Source organism: Ursus americanus, chromosome 22, assembly GCF_024610735.1.
Source record: "Ursus americanus isolate L20-20 chromosome 22, mUrsAme1.1.p, whole genome shotgun sequence".
NCBI classification, from domain to species: Eukaryota; Metazoa; Chordata; class Mammalia; order Carnivora; family Ursidae; genus Ursus; species Ursus americanus.
The window spans coordinates 4840597-4860448 of record NC_142148.1 but is presented as its reverse complement, the minus strand read 5'-3'; the positions used below and the strand labels follow the sequence as shown (position 1 = coordinate 4860448).

The following is a 19852-nucleotide window of genomic DNA, read 5'->3' as shown; positions in this document are numbered from 1 at the left end:
ACGATGAGGCCCAAAGGGCTGATGTGGCCTGCAGGTCAGCCGAGAGGCTCTTCTGGTCCCAAGACTCAGAAGTGGTCACTGGGGGCATCGCTTCTCCAGCCATCTTCCTGCTCCTTGTTTGGCATCTTAATTTTGTTAACTCTAGTGTTACATTACCTCTCATTCAGCTACTTCTAGGGTCGTGTGGTTTGGGAATGGGGGAGGACAAAGCCCACTGGCCCATATGTTTTACTAGTGCACTCGTTTCCTGGACACACAGGTTTTTTCAAAAGTTTTCCCATGATACCGTCTTTTTAAATAACCGCTTTTGTGTATTTTACAAGGGAGGCTGATGTCTGGATTGCCAAATTATTTCTGGTTCTTTTGAAACGGAGCTTAGGCGATCACAAACCAAAGACCTTCTGGGCAGATGTGCCTAATGCTTTATTTTGACCCAGAATATGCAGCTAGCATCCGAGCATCCCGTAAATACTCCAGAGAGGACCGCGATTAAGAGCTAGGCTCGTGGAGCGGGAGTTTGAGCATTAAGTCTAAGTGATGTTTCCAACTGGGACTGGCATCGCGCTTTAAATAACTGTGTTCTGATCATTTAGGTCTCTCTTTATAGGGCATCTTTCATGACCAAGACTGTCCAGTACCAAAATGAGCTACATAAATTCCTAATCTGGGATACAGCTGGACAAGAACGAGTAAGTCGCCCTTTAATTTACTATGTGTTTTTCTGAGGCCCACCTTAAAGCTCCAACCCAACTGTCAGTGTCCCTGTCATCTCACGTTACTCGCTTCTCTTCCGTGCGCCAGAGACACATTGATTTCCATTTGCGTCGGCCAGCCTTTTTCTTTTCAATTAGAGCCACAACGTCCACTGATGGAGAAAGTGATAATGAGCACTGAGGGCATTTTTATACTTTTGAGTGTCTTAAAGTAAATGCTGACTAACAGGCCTGATAAAATCCCACTCAGAGCATTGTGTGTAATTTGGGGCTCCATCCTCTAGCAAAGATATAAAAGAATTAGTGGTAGAAAGGGAGCGTTAAGCACATCTCATTTATAGCTGCCTTTTAAAAGCTAAAGAGGGAACTTTACAGCATATAAAGTTGGAGATTTAAGTGAAATGGATGAGCTAACTCCGAGCCGAGCAATAGGTACTTAATAAATGCCTGATGATAGAATTGTCCAAGATGGTTATCTGCTTGAGGAAGAGCCCGAACCAGAGGTGGGGCCTGGGCCGTGGCCTCTCAGTGCAGAGTGCGATTTGGTGAGGCCCACCCGCATCAGACAAGGGGTGGGGAGGCAGGGCAAGGAACAGACGCTGCCCGCTGCCTCATTTTCTCTCTGGGCCCGACGTCTGATGTCCCTGTCGAGGTGCGTCTGGCAGCCACCCCATTATTCAGCTGCTGTTTAATTTTGTTTTCAAACAGTCCTATCAAAACAGGACATCTGATGGATGCACGGTGCTGTCGTGAGCGCCTAGACGTGCACCGGAAGTAATCAGGAGAGGTCGTCCGTCATCACGATCTTATCTAAGACAGCATAGATACTGTGTGTGGTATAAAATCTGACAGGCACCATCACAGACAAATGGGGGAAGACAAAACAAGCCATTACGGTCGTCCTAGACATAGACCTCATACATTTGTACCAATTTAATGTCTTAAGTTTGCTGTTTGGTTCCTTCTGTTGTGTTTTTTGTTTTTTTGTTGGTTTTTTTTTAACACCGGATGTCATGCCCTACGTCCAGTGACTCATCTGAGATACATCTGCTTAATCTCCCCGTCCACACTCCTCCTGCTTTGTGTTGTGCATCTAGAATGGAGCGTTGAGGACAGCCAGACCCTTGCAAACCGTCACTCTTCCACCCTTCACGAGTGTTGCTTCCCGTGGTCTCCATGAATATATCTATAGACACAGCCCTGGTGTCTGTCCTATTAGCCAAGAACACCTGTAGCTCTTCATACCAGTAATACATGTACCTTTCACTGAATCCCAAGTTTCAGTTACCCCCTCCCATATATTTGATGATACAGCAAAACCCTCATCATAAAGAATCATGCTATAATATAGACTCCATTATACTTTGAATCGGAGCCTGTTCTAGCATACACAGTGATGTAGAGTATCTCTTTTCTCTAGAACATAAAAAAAGAATAACACAGGGCTTTACGCCTCTCCCTTACTACTACCATAATATCAGGATTCTTTTAGGTGTTGTCATTAGCTAGTTTGCCTGCCTCTTGTTTCCACGCTTCTAATGGACTCTGCACCAGGGTAGTTGCTCTGAGATGCAAATCTGCCTCCCCCCCCCCCCCCCGAAGCAGGTCACTTAGCCAGGGGCTGGCATGGGGAATGGCAGGCAGGCAGGCATGTGGGGTCCAGAGGACTGCCCGGTGGAACTCCATGCTGTGGAGGTCATCAGGAGAGGAGCACTAGCTGCTGAGCACCCCCTCCAGCCAGGTGTTGCAGGGAGGAGTTCACGTCCAGGCTGGCCAGGTCACCAGGGGTCATCTGACAGCTAACCACACTTGGTTTGAAATGCTGTGAGCCTCATACCAGACACATCCAGGAGCTTGGTCTGACTGCCAGTTTGCCCTGGGCAAGGCCTTTCAGACCTGACTCGGCCAGACTCCATTTTCACTTCCCACTAGTTTATCTTTTTGGACCAAACTGCTTACAGTTCTCCAGCATGCTATACGGCCTCACCGTCCTACTAACCATGCACTGTGCCCTATGCTCGGAATACCCTCCCTCCCACTTCAGCCGAGAAAACTCATAGGCAGCCTTCAAAACTCGCCTTGATGGCACCTCAGGGGGGCCTTTCCTAACCATCCCTGCTATGTTCAGACAAGTCACGGCTTTACCATTTGCCTGCATTGCTCAAATCTGAGTCTGGAGGTCACCTTTGATTCCTCCGTCCTCATCTGCCCCTCACATTTGTTCTATCAGCGTGCCTCCCAGCTGTGGCTTCTAAATGTACATCATTACGTTCACCTCCCTCCACCTCCACTGCCGGCACTCTGTGCTCAGCCACCTGCAACTCACTAGAGGGTCCCTGTAGCCTTTTAACTGGTCCCCAACTTCCCTCTTCCCAGCCTGCCACCCTGCGTCATTTCTCCTCACGGGACCCGGAGGGATCTTCTGAAAACAGAAATCAGATGCTGTTGTCTTCCTGCTTAATACCCTTCAGTGACTTCCCACTGCTCTCAGATAGCCAAGATCTGAACTGGGGCCTGCAGAGCCCTGCACGGCCTGCTCTGCCTTCTTGCCTCGGTTTGCCCTCCTGGCTCGTTCTCCCTCTTACCCACTGTGTTCCAGCCCACTGGCCTCCATTCAGTTCCTCCAACGCCCCAAGGTCCTTGCCTCAAGCGTTCACGTACGTTGTTTCCTCTGCTGGAACTCTCTCTTCTTTTGCTCAGAGCATGGCCGGCTGGCTCCTTCTCAGTCTTTTAGTCTCAGGTTCGGTGACACACCCTCAGAGTTTTCCCTAACCCCCCTGCCCTAAGCAGGGCCCCAGTGCATTCTCCATCACTGCCTCCTATTCATTTTCCTCAGGACCCTCACTGCAATTTGTAATTAGGTGATCTGTCTACTGAACTTGATTGACAAGAGCTGGAACCCGCGTCTTGGTCACTGCCGATTTCCCACTGCCTGACAAAGCACTGATGCTCAGATGCTGGTCAAATCAGTCAGTGATGAACTCTTCAGAGTATTTATTTGTATCCTACACTGTCTTTGATTGCCCCCATCCATGGGATTGTCTCCTGTTTCCTTACTTGTCTGTCTTCTGTCAGACTGTGGGCTCCTTGTGGGCAGGGACTGTATTCATGTCTGTCCTCTCAGCCCCTGGCACACAATATTGCTGTCAGTGGATTTATGTCAATCTATTGCCAGCCCTACTTTTGCACAGATAAGGAAGGACAGATCCTCTGCTGTTACCATGTGAGTATTGCATGCCTCAAATTATTAATTTCTGATATTTGCGTATGTATTGTTCCCTACATTAGTAAGTTCCCTACAATAGTAAGACTCATCATGGAACCAAAAGGCATCATAAAATGAGAAGAGAATCCTTTCTGAAGAACTGACCGTTCAAACATCCTTTCCCCATTTGACTCTTGCGTCCATTGCTGTCTATGGTTTTGGCAGGTGGATTGTCTTTCTGATGGTCCAGTTGCAATTGATTTGCAAATTGATTTCATTAAGTCAGTGAAAGTGATTTTGGAGAACTTCACAAATGTCATGCAAAGCCTGCTGATGGTGGGGATCTTGTTAAATGAAGGGGAAGTACTGATCAGGATGATGATGTAAGTATTTCAGAAGATAATGATTTATGGACCAAAGAGTTGAGCAGCCTAGAAAAAACTGATGGAGTGCTCAGATATTTTTGTAAAAATTCCCTTTTTGTGATCAGATGGGAGAGTCAAACATGAAATGAAAGATAGACATCGTATTGTGCTAGCATATAGTTTTATCAGAAGAATCACAGTCCTCAATCAGCTTCGATTCAGTGTTCGTTCAGGAAACTAGCTCCAGGTTGCAATGATAAACCCTAACTTTTTCCAAACATCAGATGAAATTCAACTTCTCATAATTTCAATTTATTTTCTCAGGAGAGTGCCTTTGTCAGATCTTTTTGTCCCTATTTGCTATCCTAAACGAATTCATTCCTCCCCCAATCGTCCTTCACTAACAAGGATTCCCACAGTAGCTTGGAGACAGACCCAGCACCGTGCACAAACGAGCACCACAGATACCATAAACACACCATAAATGGAGCAAGAACATTTCAAATACTTTCCAAGAAAGCCTCTTAACTGAACTTTAATAGATACCGCCTCCAGTCCTTGGATGTAGGTATATGAATCTTCACATGGTTTCTTCTGGTGACCGTTTGCAGGGGTCGGAGCACCAGGAGGGCACAAACTCGGTTATTGTCATGGGAACAAGGAAATGTCCTCATGTTTTACAGTCAGGAAAACGGGGCGCCTGGGGGGCTCAGTCAGTTCGGCGTCTGCCTTCCGCTCAGGGCGTGATCCCTGGGTCCTGGGATTGAGTCCCGCATCGGGCTCCCTGCTCGGTGGAGAGTCTGCTTCTCCCTCTCCCTCTGCGCCCCACTCATGCTCGCTCGCTTGCTCTTCCTCTCGGGCGCACTCGCAAAAATAATAAAATCTTTTTTTTTATTTTAAATAAAATAAATAAAATGAGGGAAACGTGTGGTAGTTGAGTATCCTCTAGAGCTGGGGTTGGCGCTCTGGCCTGTTGGCCAAATACAGCCCACTGCCCGGTTTTATTGGGACACAGCCCCGCTCGTTGGTTTACACATTGTCTGCAGCAACTTTCACTCTAAGTAGTAGAGTTGAATAGATAATGAAAAAAATCATATGACCCACAAAACCTAAAATATTTGCTACGTGGCCCTTCCCAGAAAAGGTTTTGCCAACCTTGATCTTTTGGAGGAGAGATGTGCTGACACCCTTTGAGTCTCTTTTAATCTGCCACTTTCTTTACGCCAAAAGGTCATGGAAAGAGTTTCAGTGTCAGTAATGGCAGGGTGGCTTATAAGGGACTAACCCTCCTAGAGATAACAGTTACCCACAAACCCTGGACAAACCATTAAAAAACAAGTCTCCGAAGGCACTGCCAGATGCAGTCAGAGACTGCAAAGTGAATTAGAGCGGGTGAGGCTCGTATTGGTATAGCTTTTCCCCAAAGGGCACGCTCTAGTCCATGCCACACAGCGTAGCTAGGACTCAGGCAGAAAGGCCCGGTTTTTAGTTTGTGGTATTTGAGGACAGAGTTCGATGCTGCTGGAGCAGCCCGGGGGGGAAGGGGACAAATCCCAGAAAAGATGGATCCAGCAAGGAAGGAAGCTCCAAAATCTGCTTAAAATTCCCTTCAGGCCTTCGTTTGACTCCCCGCTGCAAGTGCACAGGGAAGACATCGAGGAACCTAACAGAAGAACAATGGCTAGAGCGGCAACGACACAGCAGAGAGACAGTGGGAGCTTCCCGGGAAACTTTAGAAGGGCCAGGCCTTACAGGGAGAGACCATGGCCCAGAACGACAAGCAGGCCCACCCTCACCGTGTGCAAAACCAATCTCAGGGTGATTGTCCAGGTCTTAACACTTCAGAGAAGATCCTAGAAGCCAGAGAGTGTAAATACACTCACAGACTTAAAGGAAGAGTAGTCTTACCAACTTAACTGCAGGTGGGGATTCTCACACAGAATGGAAACTAATGATCGAACAAATGGAAATGCTAAAGCCGAAGACCCCAGTACCTACAATGGAAAGTCCCTGGGATGACCGGCAAAACAAATTAGCCAATCGGAAGAACAGAGCGTGGGAAACGTTAACAGCACCATGGGGGACAGATCCCAACAGCCTGATGTGTGTAACTAGAGACCCAGAAGTTGTGAAGAGAGAAGGGAAACAATAAAAAGATACTTTGAGAAAATTTCCCCATTTTGGTAAAACATATCAACTCATAAATCCAAGAAGTTCTAACAAACTTATACGTACAAAGGAAACCACACAGACCACTGAAAATCGAAGCGAAAGAGGAAAACCACTAAAGCAGCAGAGATAACGGACACACACTGCACAGGGAACAGCCACGCACGTGGTCCCCAGCTTCTGGCAGAGGTGGTGCGGGCCCGAAGACGGTGGGGCACAAGCCTCTTGAAAGTGCTTGAAAGCAGAAATGTCCATCTGCCAAAATTGGCTTTCAGGTACAAAGTCCAAGGAATGACCTTTTTAGAAGAATAAAAGCTGAGAGGATTTGGCAGCAGCCCTAGAAAGGTTGTTCAGGCCGAAGGGAAGCACCACCAGGCGGTCACTCATATCGATGGGAAGAATAAGAATGCTAGAAGTGGTAAACAGGAAAATCTTTTTTTCTTCTTAACTTACTTACTGGTTATTAATGTAAAAATTATAACATTGGTTTGTATAGCGTACAGCATATGTAGATTTTTAATATTTGACAGCAGCACAGAGGACAGTGGGGAAAAAATTAGGCTCTTGCAACACTGTTATTTTATGTGAGGTGTTGCATTTTAAATTCGAAGTAGACTGTGAGAAAAAAACGTAGTTATAAGAGCAACTGCTTAAAAATACAAGAAGGTATAACTAAAAAGCTAGTGAGCAAATTAATATATTAAAATTGGATACTAAAAAATAGTTGATGCAAAAGAGGGGAGGAAAGGAAAAACTGATTTTTTTTTTTAATGGAACAAATACAAAACAAAGCGGAACGGTAGACCTTATAACCAGCACATAGTTGAGCGTGGTTTTTGATGCATTCTGACCACCTCTGCCTTTTAAGCAGAATGTTCAGTTCCTTTACATATAATGTACTTCCTTATATAAGAGGAATACCTTTACTATGAAACATAGCTTAAAAATCAGGGAATGGGAAAGGATATCCTATGCAAATCATAACCAAATGGCAATTATTGTGGTTGCATCAATATCAGCATATGTCAGTAAGGTAGCCTTTTGAAGTCAAGAGTGATTATCAGGAATAAAAAAGGGGCATGATAAGGTGGGCATTAAGGAACTTTCTGTACTGATAGAAATGTTTTACGTTTTGGTAGAATTGTGTTCGGATGGATACACATACACATTAGTCATTTTATCAGAACTTTAAGATCTTTTATCTAATTTAACCAACTGAGCCACCCAGGCACCCTGAGGTCTTTTATCTAATTTAAGGTCTTTGCATTTCTCTACATGAATTTTACCTTACAAATTTAAATGCTAAAGAAAATAAAAAACCAACAACCTTGTAAAGGATGTTGCCAGCATAATAACATCAAAAATTAAAGCTAAAAATTATATATCTTATAAGGGGTTAATACCCAAAATAAATAAAGAACTTACACAACTCAGCACCCAAAAAGCAACAACAACAAATAATCTGATTTTTAAATGGACAGAGGAACTGAATAGACATTTTTCCAAGGAAGACATACAGATGGTTAACAGACACATGGAAAGATACTTAACATCAGCAATCACTAGGAAAACACAAAACCATGACGGCATCCCACCTCACATCTGTCAGAATGGCAAGTATCACATAGACTGGGATGCTCAGGCAGTTAGGCGTCCGACTCATGATCTCAGCTCAGGGCTTGATGTGTCAGGGTCATGAGTTCAAGACCCGCATTGGGCTCCACGGTGGATGTGGAGCCTACTTAAAAAAAAAAAAAAAAAAAGACAAGAAACAACAAGTGTTAGTGAGGATGCAGAGAAGAAGGCACCCTCTTGCACTGTTGGTAGAAATGTAAATTGGTGCAGCCACTATGGAAAACAGTATGGAAGTTCCTCAAGAAATTAAAAATAGAACTACCATATGATCCAGTAATTAATTCCACTGCTGGGTATTTACCTGGAGAAAATGAAAACGCTAATTCAGAAAGATAGATGCGCCCTTGTTTATTGCAGCATTATTTACAATAGCCAGGAATGTGGAAGCAGCCCAAGTGTGCATCGAATGATGAATGGATAAAGAGGGGTGTGGGTGTGTGTGGGTGTGTGTATAAAATGAAGTATTTCTCAGCCATTAAAAAAAAATGAGATCTTGCCATCTACAACAATGTGGATGGAGCTAGAGGACATAGTGCTAAGTGAAATAAGTCAGAGAAAGACAAATACCATGTGATTTCACTCATATGTAGAATCAACAAAAACAAAAACAAAAAAGCAGAAACAGACGCATAGCTACAGAGAACAAAGTGGTGGTTGCCAGAAGGAAGGGGGTGGGGAAGTGGGCAAAATGGGGGAAGGGGAGTGGGAGGTACAGACTCCCAGGTGTGGAATGAATCGGTCACGAGGGTGGAGGGTCCAGCACAAGGAATATAGTCAATGCTATTGTACTTGTGATGAATGGGGACAGATTGGTAGCTCTACTTATGGAGAGCACAGCATATCAACTTGTCCAATCGCTTTGTGGTACACTTGAAACTAACATAACGTTGTGTGTCCGCTATATGTAAAAATGAATGAAGCAAGTGAAGGAACAGAAGTGAAAGAAAAGCTAATACCATCACATGGTGCTCTCTGCATGCCTCTGCTAACCCTCACCCATGAAAGTCAGCCCAGAGTCTTCTCCATCTAATAATGTTTCCTATTCTGTAGTGCTTTCTTGCTTACAGTTCTTAGTGTCGTTATTTTCTGTCTCCAGCTTGACCTGTTTTATTGGACGTTATTGGGCTTTCACCCCAGGGGCAGAGATTTTTCTCACAATGAGTAGGAAAGCTTCGTATGTGTGGACATCTGGTCTGGCATTTAGTTGAACATCACCTCATACTCACACAGCCCTTAGTTATTCACCAATTCTTGCTTACCTGTAGTGTGCCAGGTATCAGGCTCCAGAGATAAAATGGTATGTGCTAAGCAGACATGCTCCCTTCCTGTCTTCCCTCCTGGAGTCATAATTTCACTTTCTTTTGCAAAACTCAAATTAAAGTGTAGAAGCCCAAGGTTAAGCTCACTGGATGAGAAGTGGCAGAATCTAACTCTGTATGTGAATTGTACGGTGCACCGGGTGCTCGCCTCTGGCGACAGTTCCTACCTGTGCTTGGGGGTCAGCCACCAGAACGGAGAAGCAGGAGGAGAGCACGGTGCTATCTCATCAGCCATAGGAGTCAGGTTTCAGAGTCAGGGTCTAAGACAAAGATCTAGGATAGGTAAATTGCTTGGCTGCAAGCACGGGCATCCCGGCCACTGAGCACAATGCCCAGGATCGGTGTTGACTGGGTAGAGCCGCACGTTTTCCACTTCCCATCTTGTGCTCATCAGGAGAGGTGGCCTGCTGACTGAGCCCTGCAGTTATCCCTCTGCCTCCCCTTCCCATCCCTTCCCTCCCTGTCATCAGGTGGAAGTGGGGGGTGGGAAGGGGCCATGGGCACAGAGTGAAAGTCATGTTAATGAAATGAGAGTTGTACACGCCTTTGGGAATTGCCAGTGTGCGGATATCAAACAAGCCAGTTACAAACTCATCCAAGTAGCGAATGTAAATGTGTACTCGTTTCTGCAGGACAATCAGCATTTAGATGACAGGCTTATCTTTACGGCACCCGAATGCAGCCACTTCTCTGGAGAACTATCTACAGCATTATTTTTATCTCCTTGATAGTTGGGAAGCCAAAGTTTAAAAGACTATTGAACAAATGAATTCGGGAATTATAACATTGAGTTCAATTAAAAAGCCTTTTTAGCTGAAACAATTGTTTATAGCACCGTATTTAATTCCTATAAAACTGTACTGTAAACTGTCCTCTGAGAGCGTTACGTGAAAAGTTTCTTGCCCTTGGTAATTGCCGCTTCGTCTGCCCTGCGGCGCCGTGTCATCTGCTCGGGCTTAAGAGAAAGATTACCTTTGTGCAGGACCACTGGGCTTAAAAGTCTGGCGAGAAATGTCTTTAACCCGCTTTCCCAATTCTGTTGTGTCTTTCTCCCCCTCCTCTGCAGTTTCGTGCCTTAGCGCCGATGTACTATCGAGGGTCGGCTGCGGCCATCATTGTTTACGACATCACAAAAGAAGTAAGCCTTTCCATTTGCTGTAGACTGTTTTGAAACTCTCTCTTGGCTGCTTCGGCCTCCAGTTGCTTTCGTGTTTTGTGTTCCAGGAGACATTCTCAACGCTGAAGAACTGGGTGAAAGAGCTCCGGCAGCATGGCCCGCCCAATATCGTCGTTGCTATTGCCGGGAATAAGTGTGATCTTATCGACGTCAGGTGCGTTACGAGGCCAGGAGACAACAGTGCTGGCTATATGTTCCCTTTTTTCCTGAGCAGTCTCCAGTATAAGAATCTTGCTTTTGTCTCTGACATTGAAAAATTCCTTTTTGTTTAGTTGGAGTCCTGAAGTTTCAGACAAAAATTAAGAGTTCAGACGTTTGGGGATGAGTAGATGAGAGAGAGAGAGGCACAGGTGTGTGATTTATGAAAACATCGGTCACATCATACTTGACATTATCTGAGATGAGTGCAGCCCCCCAGTTCCCATGACACCAGGTGCTTGAGCGGGGAGAACATACACACTTTAAGGGAAGCACATTCACTGGAAGTCTCTGGACCACTTCCATGATTCCCAGAGCAAGGACTTGACTTTGGCAGGGAAGGAAACCCTTGCCGTTCTGTGATCGTCCCATCAGACGGATGCATCGCCAGGAGTGCTGAGTTGGGTTTTGTGCTTGTGGTACCACAGAAGTGGTGTGATTGGGAAGACCACATGTCAGGGCTCAGTCACTAGCCATTCATGACATCCTTTGTCATCACGAATCTGGTTAATACTGGGTAGGTGGGGATAACGTTCAGCTCTTGAAGGGTAGAATTTCTGATTTGCAATTATTGCCTTCCAGAGAAGTCATGGAGAGAGATGCTAAGGACTACGCCGACTCCATCCATGCGATTTTTGTGGAGACGAGTGCAAAAAACGCGATAAACATAAATGAACTCTTTATAGAAATTAGTGAGTATCTCTGTGCCCTCTGGGTTTTCTCTTTGCAGAGTGCCTTAATACAGAATTACACGGCTGGGGAGAATTCCCTCCGCACATAGAGTGGTCTGGTCTCCGCCATTGTTCTCAGCGGAACCGTGTGGGAGAACATAAGAGTGGCGGCCGGGTCTCAGATTATGTTCTAATTGCTGGGGAGCTGCTGCCTGGTGACTGCAGCCCTTCTCGAAGAGTGCTGCTACCGAGTAAACAGTTCGCAGGGCCCAGAGGTCCTGGAAGCTGTCACCTCTCCCTCAGTCTCTCTTTAAATGTGTTTCAGTTAGTCATCCAAAGTCATTGAAAATGAACAAAACAATAAAGGGAAATAAAATGCAAGTGGGCCTCCACTATAAGAAAACCCTCAAGAATAAATAAATACCAGGCGAGTAGAAAGTAAGGCCTGTCTTTCCACCCTTCCCCCTTCCCTTTCCAGAAGTGTTAACATGAGGCCGCTGGATGGAGGGAGGCTGCCACACCCCTTCGGGGTCCTCTACAGATTGTATCTGTGTTTATTCATTTCATTCAAATTCATCAAAATATTTATTGAGAACAGTTCCAGGCTCAGGGGAGACCGTGGTGAACAAGACAGACGCAGCCCCCGCTCTCCTGAAGCACGCATTTTGCAGGAGACAGGCTGTGAGCACAGAAACGAGCAGCGTCCCTTCAGACGACATGCAGCGATAGGAAAACATAATGTGGGATGAAGTGAAGGAGTGTCTGTACGTGGTCAGCGAAGGCCTCTCGGAGCAGGTGATGGTGGAGCTGAGATCGGACAGAGCAGGCTATGCGAAGATCTGGGATTCACGTTAACTTGACGTGTCAGAGTTCCAGGTGGAGAACAGGAGAAAGCTGGCAGGGCACGGTGAACTTACTGGGTGAGGTCAGAGATGACTGAGGCTGGAAGCGCACCTGGCCATCGTGTAGAGGAGGGAGTGCAAAATCCAGCACCCACCAGGGCCAGCCAGGGACGGGCCATTAGCACTGGGACGTGGGAGCAGCAGAAAGCCTGGTGACCCCTACAGCTGGTACATGTGGGCCCTGCTCCAACAGGCGGGGTCACAGTGGAATGTAGGCTCCTGGTTGTCCAATTAATTACTGGGGTTATTTTTTTTTAAAGATTTTTATTTATTTATTTGACAGAGAGAGAGAGCACAAACAGGGGGAGCAGCAGAGGGAGAGGGAGAAGCAGGCTTGCCACCAAGCAGGGAGCCCGATGCAGGGCTCAATCCCAGGACCCCAAGATCATGACCTGAGACCTCAGACGGACGCTTAACTGACTGAGCCACCCAGGCTCCCCTACTGGGGTTATTTTTATCTTTTTTGATGATTTTAGTTTGTTCGGAGATCTGGATTTTATGTAATATGTCCTGCTATTTAGATCTGGCCATTCAGATATTTTCAAAGCACCGTGCAGGCCTACCGAGCCCATCTGCCATCATTTGGGGCCACTGGCCTGCTGGCCAGCAGCCTCTCGTCCGGTTCCTTCCCTTCAGCATTTGAAGCCCTGGTGTTGTTGTCTTCCTCACTGTAAAAATGGTCACCGAGATGCATGTTTGAAAGGCAACATGAAGCGAGTCGGGAATTTTTCAGTTCAAGCTAAAATACCTAAGCGCGTGGTATTGTGAGGGTGCCAAAAGTAGTGCTGTGTTTTACGTGGTCTTTACTCCAGCAGTATTGAACAGGATGGTAGTGAGTTATGCCAACAGTGAAAATTCTTGTATAAAAGCTAGCATGTACATACTTATTTTAACTGTGAAAAATAAAAAAATATATGTTCACAAAGATTAGAAAAATTTAGAGAGAAGTAAATTGAGTTTATTGTTTACTGGATGTTGTAAAATTGCGTTAGCGCAGTGCCTGGCATTTATTGAAGTGTAATATATGGACAGAAGGGTGCTTAGAACTGTAAAAGAGAAGAGGAATTTGCACAAACTGAGTATACTCCTACAGGCGGCACGCACATCGAGACCCAGCAGTACTCCAGAATTCTCCCCCATGCCGCTGCAATCCCTCCCTGTCCCCCTGCCCCCAAGGGAAGCACAGTCCGGACTGCTGGCTCTTCAGATTTGTTTTGCCTGTTTTTATACTTTATATTTTTTAAAAAAACATACTGTATGTCCTCTTTTCTATGTGGCTTCTTTAGCTGTACGTTACATTTGTCAGATTCATCCATATCATTGCATGACTCATCCTCATGACCGTAGTGTGCGTGTGTGTGTGTGTGTGTGTGTGTGCGCGCGCGCGCGCAGTAGTACTAGTAGTAGGGGAGAATACCCACCATGTAGTTTTCCATCCTCTTGATAGGTATGTGAGTAGTTGCTTGCAGTTCAGAGCTGTGGCAAGTAGTACGTCTGTGAGCATTCACGTCACATCTGGTGTGCGCACACCGCGGACACATGTTTGTCACATCTGTTTATACCCAGAAGAAGAGTCACTGAGTCACTGGGTGTGCAGGTGTTCAGTAGGAGTTTGCCGCCAGTCTTCAAAGTGGTTACACCAGCAGACACTCACACCAGCGGTATATGGAACCCCAGTCACTCCGCGTCTGCGTGCCAGTCTTGATCTGCATTCATGGTCGACAGTTAATGAAGTTGAGCCCCTTTCTGGATATTTATTTATTTTTATGTGAAGATATCTGGATATCCTCTTTTGTGAACTTTTGCCTATTTTCCTGTTGAGGTACTTCCCTTTTTCTTAATTATGTTTAGAGTTTATTTTGGATATGAGTCCATCATTGATTATGTGTATTGGAAGGATCTGCTGTATGGCTTGATCTCCATTTGTGAATCAACTGTTTCATAGAGCCGGGATTTTTAATCTTGATATAATCCAATTTATCCTTATTTCTGTTAACAGTACTTTCTGGCTCTGGTTTAGAGCCAGAAAAATGTTCTCCTCTGCTTTCTTCTAAGACAGTTTCAGAGATGGCACTGTAATACCAGCTGGATTTCCATGATTTGTTTATTAGAAATATGTAACAACAAGAAGCTTCGGTAAAGCTTTTAAATAAATTTGCAGTTTATTCACAGCAGTATCTACAGGCTTTTGAGAAGTAGTCGTAGGACATTCTGGGGGACACTTTCAAGTGTAGACACCATGCTGTGTACTACCCACCTGGATTTGCAGGCTGCTGAACGTGCTGGAGGCTCCAGGCTTGGTGACCAAGGACCTGAGAATTGGCAGATTGCATCTCAGCCTTGTTAGTGCCACAAGATGCACGTGTCCGTTCATTCCATGCTTTCAAAATACTTCCATGCCCGTTACTGTGCTAAATGATACCAGAAACAAAGATGGAGGAAAGAGGACCGTTTCCCTTGAAGAACTTTGGGTCTAATTCAAGGGACATAGCTCTGGAGGCAAATGAGTAGCTCTGGCCCCTGGCTGATTTTAGAATGGGAGGTATTAGAGAGAGCTAGGAAGTGGGAGGGCATCTGGAAGGCCTTTGTGCATGGACACAATCCTTGCATTACGGGCTGGGTAGGTGGGTGGTGATTTAAGGTTTCTCCTGAAATTGACATTATGCTTCACGGAGCAGTAAAGTGAAACCTGTTCATTCTCATGCATTGTTGGTAGGAGAATAAAGTGGCACAGCCTCTTTAGAGAGCAATTTGGCAGCATCTGTCAAAATTTAAATTGCACGTCCTTCTTGCATTTGTGCTAGATAGACACTGGGAACATGGTGTGTCAGATAAATACCCAGGAGTAGAATAGCGTGACCCAGTTCTTCCGCCTCTGTTAATTTATCTTACACATCGGTTCACAGAGATATTTTTTACATTGTTGTTAATACCATCACAACGTTGGAAACAAACTAAATATCCATCAACAGGGGAATGGTTAAATAAATTATGGTACATCCATGCAATGTAGTAGCATAGAGCTATTAGAAACAGTGGAGCAACCCCCAGAGTATATTCAGTGGAAGCAGCAAGGTGGACAGCAGTGCCCATGTCTGCTCCTCTCGGGGCTTAAGGACGGGGCCAGGTACAGTTGTGTGTGTGTCCTGTACGTGTCTATGCACACCCATCTCTGGATGGTGGTTCTGCCCCAAGGCAGAGGGACAGGCATGTTCTGATGGAATTTGTTTACCAAAGTGCATATACTCCCTACTCAGAATGATTTGTCGACATGTAATTTCTTTTTATTTAAAAAAATTTTTACTAAATACAATGTGATATCCTTGTTCAGGCCCTTGAACAGAAACAGGACATTAGTAGAAAAACTGACGTCATCTAAACGAAGTCTGGACCCTTAGTTAGTGAGGTGCCAGTGCAGAATTCTTCATGTCCGCACATGTCCCATGGGAGTGTAAGATGCGGGCGTGCCCCGGGTGAGGGCTGTATAGCAACTCTCTCTGTTATTTTTGCAACTTTTCTGTAAATCGAAAATGATTCCCAGATTGAAAATTTGTCCAACTCTTTTTATTTTCGTGAAACCTTTCCAATTGCATCTGCACAATTGTTGCGTCTGAGAATGAACAGATTTGGAAAGTTAAAGCTCTTCCCTTCCCTCCTCTCCCCTCTGTCTAGGTCGAAGAATTCCGTCCGCTGACGCCAACCCGCCATCTGGCGGTAAGGGCTTCAAGCTCCGGAGACAGCCTTCCGAGCCGCAGCGAAGCTGCTGCTGACCAAGCCTCGGCCTCCCCGACTTAATGATGAAGTAGGTGGCCCAGAGAGTTAACAGGAGGGCTGGGGTCCCCACTGGCCTCGCCGGTGCGGGTCTTCTTCATGCCAAAAGGACTCAGAGAAATTGGCCAGTTCTGCTTCCTGTTTGGAGGCTGCGGCAGTAACATTTCAGTCTGCGGACCTCCGTCGTGTCACGGGTCTGGTGTGCAGAGGGGACTGCGTCATTGGCTTTTGACCTTGCTGAAAAGGAACATGTAATTGTATGGATGGTAGGATTAAATTGTTGAGTAGTTTTGTAATCAAGATTTTATGTAACATTTGTAAAGGGAAAATTAGCACTTTCGTGGTTCTTGAGGAAAAAAAAGGCCTTGCAGAGATTGTAATTTCCTTGGTTTCCCGTTACCACTGTTCGAGGGAATCGTATCATTTAAAATGTGGTAGGTGATCCTGAGTGGAGGGGTGGCAATCATTATTGGGAGCTAACCTGGGTTATTTATAGGACTGATGGAAATGACTCCATCCCCGCCATCTCTAAAGCACTTTTCATTGAATACTTTAGCCCGTGAGACATACAGTAAATTAATAACAGTAACAACAGAGGCATAGCTCACCCGAGGTTTGCATTCTGACCTCGTCCTGTATGTGTCACAAAACACATTATTGGCACCTTTTTAAATAAGGTCTCGTGGTCAAGATGGTGGCGGGAGAGAAGCGGCCTGGAATAAATTGAATTGCATATGCTTGAACTGACTAGCAGTGGCTTAAAAAAGAGGAAGAAGAGGGGTAGTAACGAAAGTCGTGTAAATGCTGTCAATTTTTATTTAACCCAGATATTTTGGTGGGAAAACAGTTATCTGCTGCTTAGCATATGTCAAGTTGTAGTCTGTATTTATGAGACCATTGCTTAAAGATTATAAATTATGTAAATACGTGAATAAATTCTATGTTTCACCCAACACTCCATTTAATCTCGCAGCCAGTGTCCTGGTGTGCCCACGCACCTCTCAGCCTGGCGGGGGGCGGGGGTGCTCTGCCGCACATTTCTGTTGGGCGAGAGCACAGAACACTTGGCTCACAGTCTTTAAAGAGGTCTCTGCCTTGACTTCCACCCACCCCTCCCTTCCACATCCCGTCTGGAAATCATAATCAAGACATATGCCACTTTGACAAGCCTGACTAGCCCTTCCTAGCCTGGGGGTAAAAGATTACGCTCCAAGTTCAAGTCATTTCACCTGGTCTTGGTAATAAGTTTCTTTTAACATTTACAACGACCTCAGACAAGTGTTTCAAGCGAGCTTTCCTTGTTAACAATTCAGCTTAGCTTTCCGTTTCCTTTATTCCCCTGCCTCTGTTAGTGGTTAACACTCTTTCCCTCAGGGAGCCTAATGAGGTTTTTAATATAATCTAAAAATAAAGCACTGAAGTGAAGTTGGTGACAATTTGCTCCTGGTCTAATTTGGCACCCTTCCAACCTGAGTATTGTAAGGGAAGGAAATTTACAAGATTAAATAGGAAATGAAACAGCTTGAATTTCAAACTAAATTGTGTTTTCAGAGCTATCCTTAAACTGAACAGTTGAAACTTTTAAAAATAATTGTTATTTCCCTGTGCCCCCCACTTGATATGGGTAGATTTTAATGGGAAAATTATAACTCAGATTAAGTAAAAAGCGATTCCCTTTTCCCTGGTGTGTATCTTGAGCATTTGAAATTATTTATTCTCTTACTGAAATCATATGGAAGGAATGTAGTTGGGGAAAATTCTAACGTTTTGTTTAAAATACATGCAGACTTCCTACCCTCCTAGCATCTTGGTGCCTTCCCACCTTGACATAAGCAAGCTGTAAGAGAAAACACATGATTCTAAGGGCGGGCTCTTGACACCTGAAGGGGGTTGAATTTCCTTTCCTATACATGCAGATGGATCAGGGCATCTGGCCTCAGCCCTGGCGTGTCCCTAACATTCCCACTCCGGGCCTCTATCTCCACGACAACAAACAAAAGAAAAACAAAGGGTGCTTGACTCACTACCGAAGAGGCGGTGCATGGGTGGCCCTTTCTGTCTTATTTCACCAAAAGATGACGCACATCTGTGACCTTCACAGTTTTCCCACCAAACCTGTCAGCCACTGTCGATGATTGCCTGCGGTCCGGGTGCCCGGGGAAGGCCGCGTGCTTCCGTGCCTCGTCTTCACCGTCGAGGCGTTGGCCTGCCTCTCACCCTGTCCCCGCCTCACCCTGTCCCCACCATCACTGCATTTAGCCCAAAACAGGGCCGACTCTTCAGGCCCTCCTTGGCTGTTCGTTCTTCATGACTTCTCACGCTCCTCCCCGTGTGTAGAGAGGCTTCTGTGTGGTTCTGGCCACGTGTTTTAGTCCCAGAATGAATGACGGCTGGCTGGCTCGTGCCACAGCGCTGCCTTCCCACGTTCTGGGGCCTCTTCTCCCCTCGTTTTCGTCAGACTGTCTCAGGAATCCACGAGACCCTGCTTCTCATGTAGCGCCTTCTCACCACTAGCCCAGCACCACGTTGTCCTCTCGGGTCCATGTGACCCAGACCCCGTGAAAACGGGGGAATGTTCCCATTTGTTTTGTTCGCTTGGGCGATGCAGAGGTGGAGATGAAAGGCGGAAGCGGTGTTTTATTTTGAACACGCTTTGGATTAATAACCTGACCAAGGAATGATCTAATACACATTTCGTATATTCTCAAGTTATTTCTTATGAGAAAAAGCTAGATTTCAAAGGAATTGAGACATAGCCCATCTATAAAAATCTTTTTTGGTTCCCTTCTGACAAAGGGCCATTTTTAAAAACTTTGGGGACTGAGAAGAGAAAAATCATTAATTAGCTGCAAGTGTATATTGATTCCTCTCAGAGAAATTGAAATGAGCTCTTTGCAGGTGCCCAGTCCTAGGAACCATCAGTCTCCAGAACTCTCCTTTCACACAAGTGTTTTTCCGATTCTATGATAACTAATTAACCATCATTTGGTGATTAAAAGAACATAAAGTAAGAGTATGATTAAGTGTCCTTCATTTTAAACTCTCTTTAAGAAGTGATTAGGGAGAAGTACCTATTGCAAGCCCTTCTGGTTCCAGACGAGACCTCCATCACCTGCTTTTCAGCCACAGGCAGAAGAAGTGCCGCACAGAGCGGCTGAGAGAGTTGGTTCCTTTAAAATAACACACTTCCTTGTTGCCCGTTCATGATTTTGTGTGAAGCGGATGCCTCCCGTATCCAAAGCTTAGAGCCTTTTGTATTAGAGGCTTGACCTCCTCCCTGGAGTGGGCTGGTGACCTTCTCGAGGCGATCATTTTTCATTATTTTTTAAATATAGAAAAAGGGAGGGAAGGCCACATGTAATTTTAGAATTTCTCTTTAAGTCTTGTATTTTTTTTTTTCTCTCTTCTCAAGAAGGAAAACAGGTCTAGGAGACCTTCTAAATTAAAACTCTGGGAGATATGTAAATGAAAATGTCCTTTAGAGATCACTCCGTGGCTCTCCTGGAGATGTCGGACCAGAATCTCGGCACCTTCTCGGCAGTGTGTTAAAACGGGCAGGTTTGACTCAGATTTCCACGGCGCTAATTGGCATGTCAGCCTCGGGACTTGAAAAGGCGTTTGTTCACCGTTAGATGCATCTTTTCTGTTCTGTGGGTGAGTCGCAAAAGAGATTATGTAAATTCTTACAAGCATTTTTTTCTACTCGTTTTTTTCAGAACACACTGAG

The 19852-nt window shown here is 45.3% G+C and overlaps 1 protein-coding gene across 1 annotated transcript in view; it reads left to right on the top strand.

The window, feature by feature from the left end:
• The window catches only part of RAB22A (RAB22A, member RAS oncogene family), a 52213-nt gene extending 32689 nt beyond the window's left edge, over positions 1-19524 (top strand). Inside the window, exons 3-7 of the mRNA XM_045808410.2 lie at positions 608-689; positions 10473-10544; positions 10631-10737; positions 11364-11473; positions 16027-19524. Of these exons, the coding sequence (XP_045664366.1) occupies positions 608-689; positions 10473-10544; positions 10631-10737; positions 11364-11473; positions 16027-16124 (469 nt within the window). The 3' untranslated portion in view covers positions 16125-19524. The remainder of the gene's footprint in view (positions 1-607; positions 690-10472; positions 10545-10630; positions 10738-11363; positions 11474-16026) is intronic.
• Positions 19525-19852: the final 328 nt, after the last annotated feature.